The sequence below is a fragment of the Myotis yumanensis genome, unplaced genomic scaffold (genome assembly GCF_028538775.1).
Source record: "Myotis yumanensis isolate MYYU_CA2020_CCGP unplaced genomic scaffold, mMyoYum1.0.hap1 SCAF_11, whole genome shotgun sequence".
Lineage (NCBI taxonomy): Eukaryota > Metazoa > Chordata > Mammalia > Chiroptera > Vespertilionidae > Myotis > Myotis yumanensis.
Window position 1 is genome coordinate 34261739 of NW_027223762.1, and position 18701 is coordinate 34280439.

General features: G+C 37.7%; 1 protein-coding gene and 1 long non-coding RNA gene across 10 annotated transcripts in view; one reads left to right on the plus strand and one right to left on the minus strand.

The window, feature by feature from the left end:
* Positions 1-18701, plus strand: part of PAPOLG (poly(A) polymerase gamma) — a 41690-nt gene that overhangs the window by 13841 nt on the left and 9148 nt on the right. For 4 of the 9 annotated variants that reach the window (XR_011473165.1, XM_070429274.1, XM_070429278.1 and 1 more), the window contains 16 exons: positions 42-153; positions 2251-2340; positions 5684-5822; positions 6658-6730; positions 7513-7633; positions 8014-8098; positions 8489-8542; positions 12295-12414; positions 12840-12949; positions 14794-14915; positions 15143-15315; positions 15700-15788; positions 15870-16090; positions 16619-16684; positions 16870-16926; positions 18542-18636. Coding sequence is in view for 5 of the 9 variants with exons in the window: in XM_070429274.1 (XP_070285375.1) it covers positions 42-153; positions 2251-2340; positions 5684-5822; positions 6658-6730; positions 7513-7633; positions 8014-8098; positions 8489-8542; positions 12295-12414; positions 12840-12949; positions 14794-14915; positions 15143-15315; positions 15700-15788; positions 15870-16090; positions 16619-16684; positions 16870-16926; positions 18542-18636 (1727 nt within the window). In the remaining 4 variants the exon portion in view is untranslated. Of the gene's footprint in view, positions 1-41; positions 154-2250; positions 2341-5683; positions 5823-6657; positions 6731-7512; positions 7634-8013; positions 8099-8488; positions 8543-12294; positions 12415-12839; positions 12950-14793; positions 14916-15142; positions 15316-15699; positions 15789-15869; positions 16091-16618; positions 16685-16869; positions 16927-18541; positions 18662-18701 lie in introns of those variants that run through there. The other 5 variants (XR_011473166.1, XM_070429277.1, XM_070429276.1 and 2 more) reach the window with 3 other exon arrangements.
* The window catches only part of LOC139019920 (uncharacterized), a 44725-nt gene continuing 38517 nt past the window's right edge, over positions 12494-18701 (minus strand). Inside the window, exon 3 of the long non-coding RNA XR_011473169.1 lies at positions 12494-13824. This is a non-coding gene — a long non-coding RNA (uncharacterized lncRNA). The remainder of the gene's footprint in view (positions 13825-18701) is intronic.

Sequence of the window (18701 nt, forward strand, 5' to 3'; positions counted from 1 at the left end):
TAATATTTTTCTCTTTTTTTTCTTTTTGCATCTTTCCAAAGATTGACCTAGTTTTTGCAAGACTGGCAATACAAACCATATCAGATAATTTAGATCTAAGAGACGACTCTCGACTGAGAAGCCTTGATATAAGGTGTATTCGCAGCCTAAATGGTAAGCTTCTAAAAAGAAATCTCAGCCATCTGCCTGAAAACAATTTGACATATAGAGATCTTTTTGCAGAACTAGTAATGGACTTTTAAGGGGATTCGACTAAATCGTTTTTAAAATGATGTAATTTTCTCTATGCACATTTCTCTGACCACATTTAAACATCTTTAAAAGAAATTTGTTTGAATGTTGTTTATGTTTGTAATAGTGGTTCTCAAATGTATTGGTCTCAGGACCCGTTTACACTCTAAAAATTTATTGAGGACCCCAAAGATCTTCTGTTTATATGGGTTATATCTAGTACTGACCATCTAATATGGTCAATATTTACCATATCAGAAATAAAAACCGAGAAAATTTTAAAGGGTGTGTTAGTTCATTTTAAAATAACAGTAAACATTTTTGTGTGAGCAATGGCTTTGTTTTGCATTTTTGCAAATCTTTTTAATAATTGACTTAGTAGAAGATAGCTAAATTTTCATATCTCCTTTTATAGTCAATATCTTACAATGTTTTGTTTTGATTGAAGCATAGGAAGAGAAACTGGCCTCTTAAAGATATGTAATTGGAATAGGGAGGAGTATTTTAATAATCTTTTCAGATAATTGTAGATATTCTTTGATACTACACTAAAACTTGACCAATAATAGTTTTTTTTCTTTTCCATAGTTTTATTGAGGTCTAATTACATACCATAAAATTCATTCTTTTTAGGTATACAATTTAGTAGTGCAGAGTATATTCAGAGTTGTGTACAAAAGTTGAATTTTGGAACATTTTCATCATCCTCAAAAGATCCCTCATACCTATTTGCAATCATTCCCTTTTCCAAGTCCCCAGTCCTAGGCAACCACTAAAATACTTTCTATTTCTATAGATTTGCCTTTCCTGGACATTTCATATAAATGGGATCATTAGTTTTGTGTCTGGCTTCTTTCACTTGTAATGTTTGTGAAGTACATCTATGTTTGTAGTATGTTTCAGTAGTTTCCTCCTTTTATTGCTGAGTAAAAGTGATCTTTTTAAAAAGGTTAGTTAGAATATCTAATCTATAACCATATCAGTTAACTTTTTGAACTGTTACATTAAAAATCCATTGGTCTACCTTGTTCTTTAATTGGATTTTTTTATCCATGCTTGATTTTGTACGATGATGACTTCATCATTTGGAAAATTTTGGTTCACAAAATTATTTGGCTCTTCTAAATGTTAGCTCACATTTTGTTATAAAATCAAAATTACATTTATTAATATCTCCAATATCATCAGAAAAGTATAAGTATTAGAAAGCTGTCAAGCTCACAGTAACAGATACTAGTTATCCAAAATTCTAATTTTTACTTGGAAGCTCAAATGTTATTATTGGCAACAAATTTTTGTCATTTGTTTTCCTTGATATAAGGCTCACTTTGTTTTGTTTTTAGAAAGTATCTGCTAAATACTCAAGCATGAATAGCCATAGTTGTCTGTCAATCATTATTTCAAGTGAAGTTGGTATTCCTTAAAAAAAAAATGGGTAGCTCAGCTTGCCTCGAACATGTTCAAATATCCGCACAGGTTCCTTAGCTCTCTTCTAACTGCAAATGTGTGGCAGTAAACATGTCTGCTTAGTACAGTGTTGCTACAGCTTTAATTTACTGCTAAGGTACCAGCAGTTTTACCCACCACTTCTTTCAGTGCAAATGTTAACACAGTGAAACAAGGCAAAGAAAGCCTTAATGCAGTTATAAAAATGGGTTTAATCTAACAGATTCCCAGGGGTCCTTAGACCATACTTTGAGAACTACTGGTTCATAGTATCTTTTGTTTAACTGAATCATTGTGTTTTGCTGTCCTTCTAGAGTGCAACAGTAAATCACAGTGTTTGTGAATAAGGTTCCCATTAAAGCAGTAACACTTTTATAACTTGGGAGCATTTAATTAACAGTCAAGTCAAATGTGGAAGAATGCTAAAAAGATAGACCTATCCCTTATTTTAGTATTGGATTGCTTTACCCATGTGCTTTGAATTCTTTAAATTAATTTAATTCTTTAAATGAAAGTCTTTGAATTAACTAGGTTTTGTTGCATAATGAAATACGAGTGCTTTATCTTTTTCAGGATGTAGAGTTACTGATGAAATTTTGCATTTAGTGCCAAATAAAGAAACTTTTAGACTCACCCTAAGGGCAGTCAAATTATGGGCAAAACGTAAGTATCCCAACTCTTATTGTATGTTTTCATTATAAAATTATAATTTTCTTTTTTATTGTTGACAATGTTACAGATGTCTCCTATTTTCTCCTTTTTGCTTCCTTCTACCCAACCTCTGCCCCACTCTAGGCCTTCCCCATACTGTTGTCTATGCCCATGGGTTAAGCATATATGCATATATGTTCTTTGGTTAATCTCTTCCTGTCCCCTCCTACCTCCCAACCTCTACTGAGATCTGTTATTCTGTTCCATGCATCCATACGTATGGATCTATTTTGTTTGTCAGTTTATTTTGTTCTTTAGATTCCACATATAAGTGAGATGATGTGATATTTGTCTTTCTCTTACTGGCTTATTTCGCTTACATAATAGTCTCCAAGTCCATCTATGCTGTCTCAAAGGGTAAGAGATCCTTCTTTTTTACAGCCACGTATTCCATTGTGTAAATTACCACACTTTTTTATTCACTCATCTACTGATGGGTGCTTGGGCTGTTTCCAGATCTTAGCTATTGTAAATAATGCTGATATGAACATAGGGGTGATTATATTTTTTCTGATTGGTGTTTCCTGATTCTTAGAATATATTTTCAGAAGTGGGATCGCTGGGTCAAATGGCAATTCCATTTTTAATTTTTTGAGGAACCTCCGTACTGTTTTCCACAGTGACAGCACCAGTCTGCATCCCCACGAGCAGTGTACTAGAGTTTTCTTTTTTCTACATCCTTGCCAGCATTTAGTGTTTGTTGATTTATTGATGTAGCCATTCTGGCAAAATTATCATTTTTAGTTGCTAATGATAGAAGCATACATGAAAACTCTTGAGCCTATTGATACCGATTGAGGTCCAATAAGTTTTGGAGAAGCTGTTTCTTTTTCAGGTGCAATAGTTATGGTGCTATAATGTGTAACTGTACTTCTTTCTCCCATGGCTGAAAACTGAAAAGCCCCTGACTTTCCATCTTGGGTTTCAGCCAGGCAGTCAGAATGAGTTAGGACTGAAGAGTATACTCTTCACTGATCTTTGAGCTCTCTTTGGGCAGGAGTGTCTTACTTATCTTTACTCCCCGTCACCAACAAAGTTTATAGTAAGTGTTCAGTAAATTTATTAAATGAAAAGCCTACAGTGATAGTTTTAACTTGTTTTTGTTTTACGCTATAACACCCTTCTAATAAAACCTGGAACTGCACTAGTTTAAATGTATAGGATATGGTTAGTAAAAGGCCCAGTCCTGAGCTGGCATAGCACATTTGTACTATTTGTAACTACATTTAACTACTACACTTCTGGCACCAGGTTTTATATAGTCTGAAACAGTGCTCTCCAATAAAAACTTTCTGTGATGATGGAAATGTTTCCTATTGTGCTGTCCAATACAGTAACCATGTAGCTACCAAGTTCTTGAAACATGCAAGTGAGAAACTAAATTTTAAATTTTATTTATTTTTTAAATATATTTTATTGATTTTTTACAGAGAGGAAGGGAGAGAGATAGTTAGAAACATCGATGAGAGAGAAACATCGATCAGCTGCCTCCTGCACACTCCCCACTGGGGATGTGCCCGCAACCAAGGTACATGCCCTTGACCGGAATCGAACCTGGGACCTTTCAGTCCACAGGCCGACGCTCTATCCACTGAGCCAAACCGGTTTCGGCAATTTTAAATTTTATTTAATTTAAAATTAAATAGCACCTAAGAGAAGTAAAAAGGTATGTCCACACAAAAACTGATAAACAGGAGTTCATAGCAGCTTTATTCATAATAGTAAAAAAGTAGAAACAACCGCATTATATAAACTGATGAACAGGTAAACAAAAAGTGCTATTCCTATAATGTGGAGTATTATTTGGCAATAAAAAAGGAATGAGGTATTTATTGATATATGTTACAACATATATGAACATTGAAACCATTATGTTGAATGAAAGAAGCCAGTAATAAAAGACCACATATTGTACAATTCCACTTATATGAAATGTCCAGAACAGCAAATCTATAGAGACAAAGTAGATTATAGGTTGCCTAAGTTATGGAGGATTGGGGCGGGGGGGCACAGGAAATGTGATGTTAAAGGTTTCTTTGAGGGTGATGAAAATGTTCCAGAATTGATTGTAGTGATGATTGCACAACTAGGTGAAGAATATATTAAAAGCCATTGAATTTTATACTTTAAATGGATGAATCCTAAGGTATGTAAATAATGTCTCAATAAAAGCTGTTACACGCCCCCCTCAAAAAAAATAGCCAAATGTAACTAGTAGCTACCATAATATTAGTGCACATCTAAAAAGACCTTAAGCAAGTAGAGTTTGTCTTTTGGCTCAGTTACCTTGTATAGTCAGGATAAAGTAATTTACACTGAGAGGATATCACAAGTACTTTGTCTTCCCTTACAGATTAAATGCCATGTTTTGTTAATTCTTAGAGGCATATCTTTCACATTTAATATATCTGAAATTGATATATAAACAGTTGTATTTTTTCTCTTGTTTGCTTAATGGGATATAAAATCATGCTATATTATATAATTGAAAAAGGATCTTAAGTTTGCTGAAATATGGTAATGCTTTTTTATAGATTGCTATAAGAAACAATCATACGAGAATTGAGTAATATCAGTGATGTGCTGTGCTTTATGGAAAATTCTAAAGTTATGCAAATTATGCAGAATAATTATGCAAAATACTAAACTTAGACCCTAGCTTTATACTTGATTTTAAAATGCCCATGAATATGATTACTAATGAAATGTTTATTCTTCCCTACTTATAGAACTCTCCAGATATCTTGCCTTTTTTTCATTTCTTTCTCAACCGTAAATATTGAAATGTGGGAGATTCCAATGTCCTATCAGTGGAGTCTAGTTGGGCAGTCAGAACGGAGACAGGGAAAAGGGTTTCTGTATTGGAGGGCAAAGTAGGGGGCTATGGTGAGCAGATTATGGTTTACCAATAAGACTAGGCCTAGCATGAAGGTCTACTTCTTGATTTTAATGTGGGTTTTTTTAAAAATATATTTTTTATTGATTTCAGGGAGAGGGGGAGAGAGAAACATCAATGATGAGAGAGAATCATTGATCTGCTGCCTCCTGCACACCCCCTACTGGGGATCCTGCCCGCATCTCAGGCATGTGTCCGGACCTGAAATTAAACTCTGATCTCCTGGTCCATGGGTTGATGCTCAACCTCTAAGACACACTGGCTGGGAGATTTTAATGTTTCTATAGAGGGAAAGAGTTCTAAGCAACAGTCTTATGAAGGAAGTAATCCTGTTCTTTACAGTTGAATGACATGGATAGTAGGTCCTAACGATAATTAACAAATATATTAATTTTATAGGACGTGGTATTTATTCCAACATGCTGGGATTCCTTGGTGGTGTCTCTTGGGCAATGCTAGTTGCAAGAACTTGCCAATTATATCCAAATGCAGCAGCTTCTACTTTAGTTCATAAGTTCTTTTTAGTTTTTTCCAAGTGGTAAGTATTCATATGCATACTTTCACTTATTTACTAACCTCTGCCTATTTGGAACTTTGTTTGGAAATTTAAGAGCTATGTATAGATTTTTTTTTTTTTTGTCTTAACATTTTCTTTCTATTTATTTATTTTGGTTAATCATCACCCGAGGATATTTTCCCATTAATTTAGATAGAGTGGAAGAGAGGGAGGGGAAATGGGGGAGAGAAAGAGAAACATCAGGGCTGGGGACTGAACCTACAACCCAGGTATGGGCCCTTGACCGGGAATGGAACCCGAGACCCCTTGGGTGTATGGGCAAATGCTCTAACCATTTAGAAACGCCATCCATGGCTTATATTCTTTTTTTTCTTTTTCGTTGAAAGTTTAAAAACATCAAATTAGAGGGAGTGTTGGGACATCAGATGTCACTTTCCAGGGGTCTGTAAATGCGCATCTTTAGCTTGAGAGAGTGGTCACAATACTAGCCAATTACTATGTCGAGGTCATTTAAGATCTCCTCATGTAAAATAGAGATAATAATCATAGCTGCTGCATGGGTTTGTTAGGAATATTTTCAGTAAATATTAGTTGTTGCTGTTGTCAGAGTTAATACATGAAAGTAAATGAGAAGGAAAGGAAAAATTCAGATTTAAATTAGATACAGCTAATGGGCAAAGCTGTATTTACCCTTTCAGAGAACACTGCTTTAAAATGATCCACTTTTTTCCATTTTTTTAAATGCCCAATACCCAAAATATTTGCTATATGAAAGTTGGAACAAAGTCAAATGATGTTAACATTTCATATGGTTGCTGAGGTGAGATCCTATGTGAGCTAACCTGTCTTATGTTAGGGAATGGCCAAATCCTGTGCTGCTGAAGCAACCAGAAGAAAGCAATTTGAATTTGCCTGTTTGGGATCCTCGGGTAAGTGACTTATTATAGAATTTCATTAAGTCTTTTATGAAAAGGACAGTTCTCTAAATTATAATCTAAAGATAATTCTCCTTGTGCCTGCTCATCTTCTTTCTAATGTAACTAAAGTCCCTTCCCTTCCTCTGCTGTGCTTTTTGGTGCAGATGATGTGTTTTTCCAATGATAATCCAAATGTTATGTCATTAAAAATCACCCATATAAGACTATGGGAGTGAGTGTATCAACCAAAATGTCATAATCTATTTTTAAAACTGTCTTACAAATAATTTCTAACACAGTACTGAAGTATATATGTAAAAGATTTGCTTTGCAGTACAATTTAAAAAGCAGATTCATGGTTCCAAAATAGCATAAGTCTCACTCACCTTGCATTTTAATTTGCTTTTAGAGTAATTGCTCATTTTTCTGAGTAACATAGGGGAAGTCACTGAATGAATAGGTGCAGAAAAAGGGTTGAGAACCATTGGACCAGATAATGCTTATTTGCAGCTATGATAGTGTGTTTCCCTGGTTCTAAGAGACTATTGTTTATAAGGTGCACCATCAATTTAACAGCTTTTCAGGGAAAAAATAAACTTCTGCAGAGTTTCCATTGACTGTCAGGCACATCTGACTTCAGAAATAAATGTAGTTGGGGATGGGATATGTACTTTTTAGAATTCAGGAAATGTAGTATTAAATTTATATTTCATATTCTTCAGACTTTTGGGGAAATGAAGTGAGGACAACTGAAATAGGAGAATAGATCAATTATTCTGCTTCTAATTTCACAGGTAAATCCATCAGATAGGTATCATCTCATGCCCATAATCACCCCTGCCTACCCACAACAGAATTCTACGTATAATGTGTCCACATCAACTCGAACAGTAATGGTAGAAGAATTTAAACAAGGTAAACCTATTGACCCTATTGCCCTTACATATTCCCACAAGGTTTTGGTTGATAACAATTTTATTCTATTTTGTAGTTACTTATGCCTGTTATTTCTTAAAATTCTTTGAAATGTGTATTTATTTTTTCAGTAATTGGTTTTCCAAAATATATTATAATATTAAGGCCAGAAATGGAATCAGCCCAATCTAGTTGAAGTTGACTTTTGTGTTCTGAGAAAGAACATAATAAAGTTACTTTTTTTTTTTTTACTCAAGAATTTGGTGGGGTTAGAGGTTTGGGGGTAGGGTAATACAATAATGCAGGAGCTGATAGATATGATAGTCATTGTTTAAAATCTCTCTCTCTCTCTCTCTTTCTTTCTCTCTCTTTAAACTTAGGTCTTGCAGTCACAGGTGAAATTCTTCAAGGGAAATCAGATTGGTCCAAACTACTTGAGCCACCAAATTTTTTTCAAAAGTATAGGTATTTGAAATTTTCCATTTTGTGTGTGTGTGTATAAAGAATAACATTAGACTTATTACAAAGTTAATAAATGATAGGTCACAATTGTCATGTGATTTCAACTGAGTGAGAATAGGTTACCAGAACTCCTAAGTGATCAGTTTCTATATTGTAGTAGTACAGTATATAACCCATTGTTAGTGGTTTTTTTGTTTGTAGTGAATTGTTTTTTTCATTGCAGTGTCTGGAATTAATTTTGTAACAATTAAAGTATGTTTTGATTTTCATAAATTGTGTGCCTGCATTAGCTCTTTTGTTCATTGGGAGAAAGAAAAAGTAAGATGGAAAAGCAGACACTAACAATTTTTATTGCTTTTTATTCCCCTGATTGTTGCTGAAAATTCTTCATAGACATTATATAGTATTGACTGCCAGTGCATCAACAGAAGAAAACCATCTAGAGTGGTAAGACTTATATTTCAAGTTCTCTATCTACTGTTATAAATGGTAAAGCACCATATAAATATGTTACCACCATAAACACTTTCTCTATTTTCAAAATTATTAAATCTGATTAATGACTTGTTCATGACCATGGAACATCACCCACTGATTTATATATTGTCTATGGCTGCTTTCCTGCTACAAGGCAGAGTTGAACATTTGCAACAGAAACAATGGAGCACAGAGGCTAAAACTTTTATCTGGCCTTTTATAGAGAAAGTTTGCCAATCTCTCATTTAGATTACCTTGAGGAATAATTCAGTGTTTTATATACCTACTGTTGGAGCACACACAGTTAAAATGTGTAAGCTTTTTCTAGTGTTTAAAAAAAATGTGAAAGTGTTCTTGTAGCTAGTCTTTCTAATTCTTAAAAACATTAAATTAATATGATAGCTGACAGCAGTCACATTTCTTAAGTGAGATAGAAAGTTGCAGAAATCTGATGAAACTTTGGATATTTTAGGAGTATCTGATGTGATTTTAGTGAATTTTTAAATGTAATATCTAGTATCAATTCTGTGAAAATCTTAGCCTTTTAAAAAAATCTTTATTGTTAAAAGAGTATTATATGTGTATTTCATAAATTAAGGGCTAATTACTAGCTTTTTTGGGTCACATTATTTAAACATATCTTACCCTTTTTAAAGAAATATATCTTTATTGATGAAAAAGTATTACAGGTGTCCCCTCCCTTAATTCCCCCCTTTTCTATCCTCCACCCAGATCCCACCCCATACCAGGTCTTCACTACCCTATTGTCTGTGTCCATGGGCTATGTATATCCTATCTAATAAAAGAGAAACATGGTAATTAGCCGTACCTCCGCTACCCTTTCCATTGGCTAATCAGCATATCCTTATGCAAATTAACTGCCAACCAAGATGGCGGCCGGCAGCCAGGCAGCTGACATGAACAGGGAGGCTTGCTTGCTCCAGTGATGGAGGAAGCCAGGTTCCCCGCCTGCTGTTGCCGGCCTCTGAGCTTGCAGTTTGAAACATTGTAACAAATATAGAAGCTAAACAAAACCCCAGAAACCTGCTTTAGTCAGCCTGGCTTCAGCCATCAGGATCGCAACATTGTTTCAAATACAGAAGGTAAACAAAGGCCAGAAACCTGCTTTCAGCAGCCGAGGCCTCAGAGCTGGAGCCAAGCCTCAGAACTAAAGCTGGCCCAGAATAAAAAAACAGAAAAAAAGGAGCGGTTGGGAGCTTCAGTCACCCGCCAGCCTGAAAACAGCCCTCAGCCCCTCACCCAGACTGTCCAGGCACCCCAATGGGGACCCCCACCCTGGAGGGGGTGTGTCCAGCTGCAAACAGCCATCATCCCCTCACCCAGGCTGGCCAGGCACCCAAGCGGGACCCCCACCCTGATCCAGGACACCCTTCAGGGCAAACCAGCCGGCCCCCACCTGTGCACCAGTCCTCTATCCTATATAGTAAAAGGGTAATATGCCTCCCAGCACCGGGATCAGCAGGCGGAGCCGCGAGGCCTCCTGGCCCCTGGAGCAGCGTGACAGGGGGCAGCGCCCAAACCCCCTGATCGCCCTGCGGCTCTGTGTGTGACAGGGTGCGGCGCCCCAAACCCCCCCCACAGGCCCTGCTCTGTGTATGACAAGGTAGAGCCATAACCTCCCCATCGGCCCTGCCCTGAGTGTGACAGGGTGCGGCGCCCCGACCTCCTGATCGGCCCTGTGGCTCTGTGTGTGACAGGGTGCGGCGCCCCAACCCCCTGATCGGCCCTGCTCTGTGTGTGACAAAGTGTGGCGCCCCAACCCTCCCCCCCCCCCCCCACGGGCCCTGCTCTGTGTGTGACGGGGTAGAGCCATAACCTCCCCATTGGCCCTGCCCTGAGTGTGATAGGGTGCGGCGCCCCAACCCCCGGATCTGCCCTGCTCTGTGTGTGACAGGGGGTGGTGCCCCAACTCCCCTATTGGCCCTACTCTGTGAGTGACAGGGGGGAGCTCCTCAACCCCCTGATGGGCCCTGCTCTGTGTGTGACAAGGGGGAGCTCCCCAACCCCCTGATGGGGGCCCTGCTCTGTATGTGACGGTACAGAGCCCCAACCCCCCTGATGGGCCCTGCTCTGTGAGTGACAGGGCAGCACCCCAACCCCCTGATCGGCCCTGCTCTGTGCGTGACGGGGGTGGCGCCGCAACCTCCCCATCGACCCTGCCTTGAGTGTGACGGGGCGGTGCCCCAACCCCCCAGTCGGCCCTACCCTGAGCGTGACTAGGGGTGGCATCGCAACCTCCAGATCCGCCCTGCTCTGTGCATGACGGGGGACGGCGCCCCAACTCCCCAATCGGCCCTGCTCTGAGCCCGACCAGGGGCTGCACCTAGGGATTGGGCCTGCCCTCTGCCACCTGGAAGCGGGCCTAAGCCAGCAGGTCGTTATTTCCCAAGGGGTCCCAGACTGCGCGAGGGCACAGGCCGGGCTGAGGGACCTCCCCTCCCCCCTGAGTGCACAGATTTTTGTGCACCAGGCCTCTAGTCCTATATAATAAAAGGCGGATATGCAAATCGACTGAATGGGGAAATGACTGGTCACTATGACACGCACTGACCACCAGGGGCCAGACACTCAACACAGGAGCTTCCCCCTGGTGGTCAGTGCGCTCCCACAGGGGGAGTGCTGCTCAGCCAGAAGCTGGGCTCATGGCTGGTGAGCGCAGTGGCCTCCCGCCACCGTGGCAGTGCTAAGGACCCCTTGGGGGATGTCCATGACTGCCAAGCGGACATCCCCTGAGTGGTCCCAGGCTGAGGGATGCGCACGCCCCCCCCCCCCCCCGCACGAATATTGTGCACTGGGCCTCTAGTATGAATATAAGTTCTTTGGCTAATCTCTTCCCATCCCCTCTGCCCCCTTCCCTCTGAGATTAGCTTTAGAATCTATATATATAAAAAGCCATTGGCCGGAACGACCAGTCGCTATGATGCCCACTGTGGCCAGCGAACCAGCCCAATCAGGGGTGGGGCTGGCCGGCCAACCTCCTGCAGCCCCTCCCCCCAGTCGGCCCCATCCCACATTGGCCCCCCACCCTAATTAGGGGCAGGGCCCGCTGGCCAACCACCCATGGCCCCTGCCCCAGGCCACTGGCCCCCGAACAGCACCTGCCACCCCATTTGGAGTGGGCCAGCTGGCTCACTGCCCACAGCCCCTCCCCATAGCTGGCCCCGCCCCCAATAGGCCCCTTAACCCCAATTGGGGGTGGGGCCCGCCAGCCAATCGCCTGCGGCCTCTCCCCCAGCTGGCCAGACCCTGATCGAGCCCCAATCAGAGCGGGTCAGCCAGCCAACTTCCCGCCATCTCCTTCCAACAGGCTCAGCCCCAATCTGCCCCGATTGGGGCCCGGGCTGGCCGGACCCTACCTGTGCATGAATTCGTGCACTGGGCCTCTAGTTTAGACATAAAATTTGAAAGTGGAAAAAGATTTAGAAAGAAATCAATCATGCTCAAATTATGACTATTTTATGGTCTTTACACGTAGGTATTTTAGATCAGGAATGCATTAAATAAATGAGTTCTTTTTAAAAAAGGGAAAAAAAGAAATTGACTAACTTGTCATTTTTACTTGAATAGTATTTTGAAGTCACTAATATATTGGATTAAATTTTTTAAATGAATATGTAAAGCATCATAGCTGATAATGCTGTTTGGTTTACCTGGATGTAGTTTCCAAATTTAATATGGAAAAATCTTGTCTTATATTTTAGGGTTGGATTAGTAGAATCTAAAATCCGTGTGCTTGTTGGAAACTTGGAACGGAATGAATTTATTACTCTTGCCCATGTAAATCCCCAGTCATTCCCAGGAAATAAGGAACATTATAAAGAGTGAGTTAATTATTTTTTAATATTTTATTTTTAAAATAATGTTATTTGACATATGCATTGTTTAAGATGAGTTGTGAAACTGTTGTTTAACAGGCATTGCTGGGGAATGATACATTATGTATTTGAGTAGTCATTCATTAAAACAAAATACATGCTATGTTTGTAGCCCATAGACCCCAGCAAAAACTCCATCACTATATTTGGGGCATCTTTAAATATATATTCAGTATGTCATTTTCAAAGCCATTTAATCCTTTTAACAAAACAGTGTAATTTACCAGTGTTCTTGGCATCAGTTTTAAGAATTTGGCCAAACGATTGAAATTTGTATTTATACTTTTACAAAACCCCAAGTTTTTAAATTACCAAATAGCATTTATAATAGTGTAAAGAATTAATGGAAATTTTAAAAAATTTTTTTACAGCAATAATTACGTATCAATGTGGTTCCTTGGAATAATTTTTCGGAGAGTAGAGAATGCAGAAAGTGTTAACATAGACTTGACATATGATATACAGTCATTTACTGATACAGGTAAGACTTTGTCATCATAGAGCTATGGTTCTCAACCTTGGCTCTAATGCAGTATTATCTGCCTAGGATCTGGCTGGCTGAATTTTTAAAGTTCTACAGTTGGTTAAGTGAATATGATACATCCATTTTGTGAAAATCTATGCTATTAAAGTGAAGGCATGTTGAAACAATTTCCATGACATACTCAGTATGAGGGGAAATTGCAGAACAGTGTGTATAGTGCACTACCATTTATATAAGTAAAGAATATATGCATGCTTGAGTAGAAATAAAATATTTCTGGAAGGACATATACTTTTAAAAAAGAAAACTAACAACTGGTTGCTTCTAGGTGTGTTCAGGGTACAGGGATGAGGAGACTTTATTGAATACCCTTGAACCCTTTGAGTTTTGTACCTTGTGAATGTATTATCTGTTTTAAAACAGAAAGAAGGCTAAAGAAACTCTACAGGTGATTCTCAGTGTGCACAGCCAGGGCTTGTAATCACAATCATAAAAATGACTTGATTTTTCCTTTTTTTTTTTTTTTTTTTTTTTACATAAAATATATATTAGTCAATGCAGGGTTGCTAAATGTTTCACAGTTATTCAAGTGTGTCTTTCACATTAAGCTCCCTAATAACACCTCTCTGGAATATCTTTATATCTGTTATAAATTTGGAGTTGTCTTAATCTGGGATAGTGTACATTCATACTGTCAATATTCTTGATTTGACTTCTCTGAGATTTCCAAATTCTTTTGAACTAGCCCTCACGTTTATCATGAAAGTGCACATTCCTCATATCACCTTAGCACTACTGAATCACAACTTTGGGAATGGAGCCAGAGAATCTGCGAGTTGAAAAGCACTTCTGGTGATTCTTTTATCAGCCATCTGGAATGAAAACAGATAATAAATTTTTCCATTCTAATTTGAGCTCAATTTTCAAAAATGAAGAGCTTGGGAAACTTTATTATAAATTTATAAAATGTTCTCTAGGTAGAAATACTGAAACCCCAAGAGATAAAATGATTTACCATATTTCACAATAGTTACCATGCAATAGAAGCCTTCCATCCCTGTCTTCAGAAAGTTTATAATGTAACTAGAGGCCCAGTGCACAAAATTTGTGCACTGGTAGTTTCCCTAGCTGCTGGCAGCGGCCGGCTGTGTACTCCCTCCCTTCCTCCAGCCAGCCCCGCCCCCTGGTCAAACTCCTGGAAGAGCTCCTGGTGGGGGGGGACAATTTGCATACTACGCTTTTATTATATAGGATTGGCTAATCACAGTTAACATACATTACATTATATGGTAGTTAACAAAACTGGTTTTCTTGTAGGGTATGAAAAGCACCAGGGTAGGAATCTAGGGTTGTGTGTATTCTGATGCCAGCAAAGGTGTACAGGGCTGACGAGCCTCATTTCCCCATCTGAATAATAAGGATGTACTTCTAGATGGTTTCTGACATTCCGTGATTGGCGTAGTAAAAGAGCTTCCTGAAGGGGGAGAGCTTGGATTGCATCTTGGATATTTGGTATAAGGATTAGCTTAGACTTTGTAGTAATTTTGAGAAGAGATTTCCTTTTGGGAAAATAGCAGAAAACAAGATTTAAATAAAACCTTTTTTTCATATATTTATATTGTTAATGAGATATTATTTGGAGAAAGTCTTAGAAGTTGGACATGAGAAAACCAGTTAGTATCTGATTAGGATTGTGACCTGGTGAAAATGTTTTAGAAATATTTGTTCTGTAAAAGGGGTTATTTGTGTTTGTGTAGTGATGAGTAGTATGAATTTCAGAAAAAGAAAACAGTTCTTGGTTCAGAAAGAAGTTTCCATTTAACCTATTGATATTGTTACAGTGTACAGACAGGCAAACAATATAAACATGCTAAAGGAGGGAATGAAAATTGAAGCAACTCATGTTAAAAAAAAACAACTTCATCACTATCTTCCAGCAGAGATCCTTCAAAAGAAGAAAAAGGTGAGTTTGTAATTTTAACTCTCCAATATGGTTCCAGGGAACCACTTGATTTGCATTCTTACAGCTCCAAAACCCATTGAAAAGAAAGAGGGGCAGTATAGACAATTCAATCTAAGACCAAAATCTCACCTTCATTAATCACAAAAGATAATTTGTTTTATATGTATTTCAGAATTGAAAAGTCTCATTTGCTTTTTGAAATCCTAAAAACTTTCCCCCCCTTTCAGCAAAGTCTTTCTGATGTCAATCGTTCAAGTGGACCTCAATCCAAAAGATCATCTCTGGATAGCAATTGTTTGGATAGCTCTAGAGACACTGATAATGGAACACCTTTTAATTCCCCAGTGTCTACAAACAAACCTTCCAAGCCTGATAATTCTCCTTCAGGAGAAACAGAAAGGTCTGTATTTCAAAATTGTCCTTTCAGTCTTCAGTTTATTTGAGGATAATGTAAACTTTCCTATACCTTTTCTAAATACCTTTTAAAATTGTTAAATTATTTTATTTTTACCAGTTAGTTTAGAAATACTGGAGAATTTTTGATAATCTTATGGGACATGCTATTGGTTTATGAATATTTGGGACTAGGTTAGTATACAGAAATGCACATTTTTGAAATTTTTTTCTCTTAATTCTCACTAGGTCATCTGCCTTTTTCTCCCCTTTTCTCTTCTCAGTGAAATATTAAAGTAGGAGTACTCGAAAGAAGTAATCCTAAAATGTTAAAAGTGTTTTTAAGTAAAATTTTAGTCATTTAGTGATGTTAATTTAACACTGTTAATAGGAATAACACTGAACCTGCTGCTGTGATTGTGGAAAAGCCATTGAGTGTTCCGCCAGCTCAAGGACTATCTATTCCAGTCATTGGTGCAAGTAGGTGTCTACACTTTTGCTAGTAATGATTCTACAACATATATATTTAATTACTACAGTCTTTCTTTTTTTCCTTTTCAGAAGTTGACTCTGTAGTAAAAGCTGTATCACCCCCAGCTGTGTGCACCATTCCTACTGTAGTAGGACGAAATGTTATTCCTAGGATCACAACACTCCACAACCCTATCCAGGGACAACCACATCTAAATGGGATGGCAAATATAACTAAAAATGTTGTGCCCAAAAGGTCCCATTCCCCATCTATAGATATGTCTTCAAAGAGATTAAAAGATATAGAAAAGGTAAAGTTGCAACTTTAGTGGTGATTCACTAGTTGATTTTTTAAAAGTTAACTTTAAGAGAGTACTAAAAAAATTTTGTAATTCTCCATAGCTATCTTAGTGTTCTATTATGATTTGACTATTCAAAAAGAATATTTACGCTCACCCTAAAGGAACAATTCTAATTGTTCATCCTAAATTCAAATTATTAATGTATCTGAAAACTTGAATGATTAATATAAGTTTCTCCTTGACTTCCACAGAAGTCATTATTGGCAACTAAACAGTCATATTTGTGTGTTATAATGTAGATCTCCTCTGCCTCCAGTAGAGGGTGGTAAAACTATTTTGTTATAAACTGAATTGTTTTAACCAAAAGATCACTCAAACTAGAAATTAAGGGTGGTCGGTTGAATTCAGGCTAATATAAATTTTTATATGTTTGTAAGTAGTTTTGATGATAGCCTAATCAATAGTTTCTTAGTTTATATAGGTTTTTGTATATTTTTGTAGGTAATAATAGCAATCATTTTAATGTTTATATTTTAGTTTATTCGACTTGAATCAAAGTTTAAGGAATCACGTGCTGCTGAAAACAGAAAAAGAAAATCAGTGGTAAATATATTATAATGGTGTGCTTCAAAATACTTTTAATGAGGCATGTATCAGGAAAAGTACTGTATTTGAAAGTGGGTCAGATCTATCTGTAGAGTTTTGATATATTTTATTTCATGTAGAAATAAGCATTTGTATATAGGAGAGAAAGTTTACACTTGTATGTAATTCTTCTTTTTGTTTAGGATGCCATTGGGGGAGAATGTATGCCTATTCCAACTATTGATACTTCACGCAAAAAGGTAAAACAGTCTTACTGATAGGTGATATCAGTAGGTTAAAATGCATAGTTAATGTATAGGTACAAAAAGCTTATTAAGAGCTTAGCACTGGGTGAAGGGAAAAGGTAATTAGATTTTGTCCCTATCCTCAAAAACCAGCAGTATAGTTGAGAGTGGAAATAGCAAACAAGGTATATGATCCTAAATATATGTCCCTCAAAAGTCTAAAAAAGACAAGTAGTTTAAGACTTCATGATTTATTCATGTTATGTTCAACCTTTGCTTTTTACTTAACCTTTAAAGAAGTAGTTTAGTGCCCAGCATAGTAATTTCTTACCAACACTTGATAATATATCTTTTGTTCATACTAAGTTCTTAAAACATGAGCTAAAGAGCCTCTAAACTTCAATTAAAAATTTTTTTTCAAAGAATACCATTTGAAACTAATAATGTAGTATAAGTAAGCATCGTAAACTGATAAGCAGGTCCTCAAAAGTCAGTCTTGTGTAAATCAGAGATAGTTCTTCTCTGAGAGTTTATAGTGAACAAAGAACAAAATGGCTCATTTTCACACGCACAATCCCCCATTAAAAAATACAGTGCTGCTTCTCAGTCAGCTGTCACCCTAGCAGGTTCTAAAGCAAAATGGAAAGTATCATCATGTTTTGTATTAGTTGTAGAATTTGTAAAATTGCTTTTAACATAAGAGTGGGTTACAAAAAATGTGGGTGTGATAATGGAAGAAAAAGCTTTGAAATGGATATTAAAGTATGAAAGCATGAAGTGACATGTCTGGGTTTTGCTTTAAAATATTTCATGTACAAAGGGTAAGAGCATAAACCAAACAAATGTGGCAAAATGTCTGAGTCTTGGCTGTGGCATCTAAGCCTTCATTGTCCTATTTTCTACTTATATATATGCTTGAAATTGTTCATGTTATTTTGAGTAGATGTGGATATCAGATATTTGCTGAGCCAAGGTAACATGAGAGAAAATTTAACTCTTGCAATCATCTTTGACATGAAGCTAGCATACTGTTTCCATTACACAAGTGTCTGTATTTTAGGTGTCTTCATTTCTCAGTTTCTCAGACTTTGCCTTCATTATTTAATAATCTTTAGTATTCTCAAAATCCCTAATATACATGTCCCTGAATTTCACCATCATTGAAGTTACCTTGCCTCACTATAAAGTCAGTTGTCCTGAAAACTTTAACAGTGTTACAGAAACCAATTGAGGGATATAACCGCGCATCAAATTTTTACACCTCACACCCCAAGAGTTTCCTGTTTAGTGACCAAGCTCTTCTTATTTCTCTGTACCATTGCCTGACTTTGAGGAGGACTATGTTCTTTATGTATTTCTCAGTCTAGAAGTAGTGATTGATTTAACAAAGTCCTCTTTCATATACATCACACTCTTTGTACTTTTATCCTTCCTATCCCTCTGCTTTTCATCTCTTACTGTAAAAAAAAAAAGTCCCCCAAACAAGAAATGCTATGAACATTGGGATAAAATATTCAACACCTACTTGAATGTTGATGAGATTAAGGATTTGGGAAAAACTCATTATGACTGATTTACTAGTTGGGCCTTACATTTGCTTTCCCTTCTTTGTTTCTGTTTCTTTCTATAGAGACTGCCCAGTAAAGAACTACCAGATTCATCATCTCCAGTTCCAGCAAATAACATTCGTGTCATCAAAAATTCTATTCGACTGACTCTTAATCGGTAAAAGCAGTGCCTCCTTATTTAGGTGAATATGCAATCATTAGTGATACAGATGCAGCCACTTT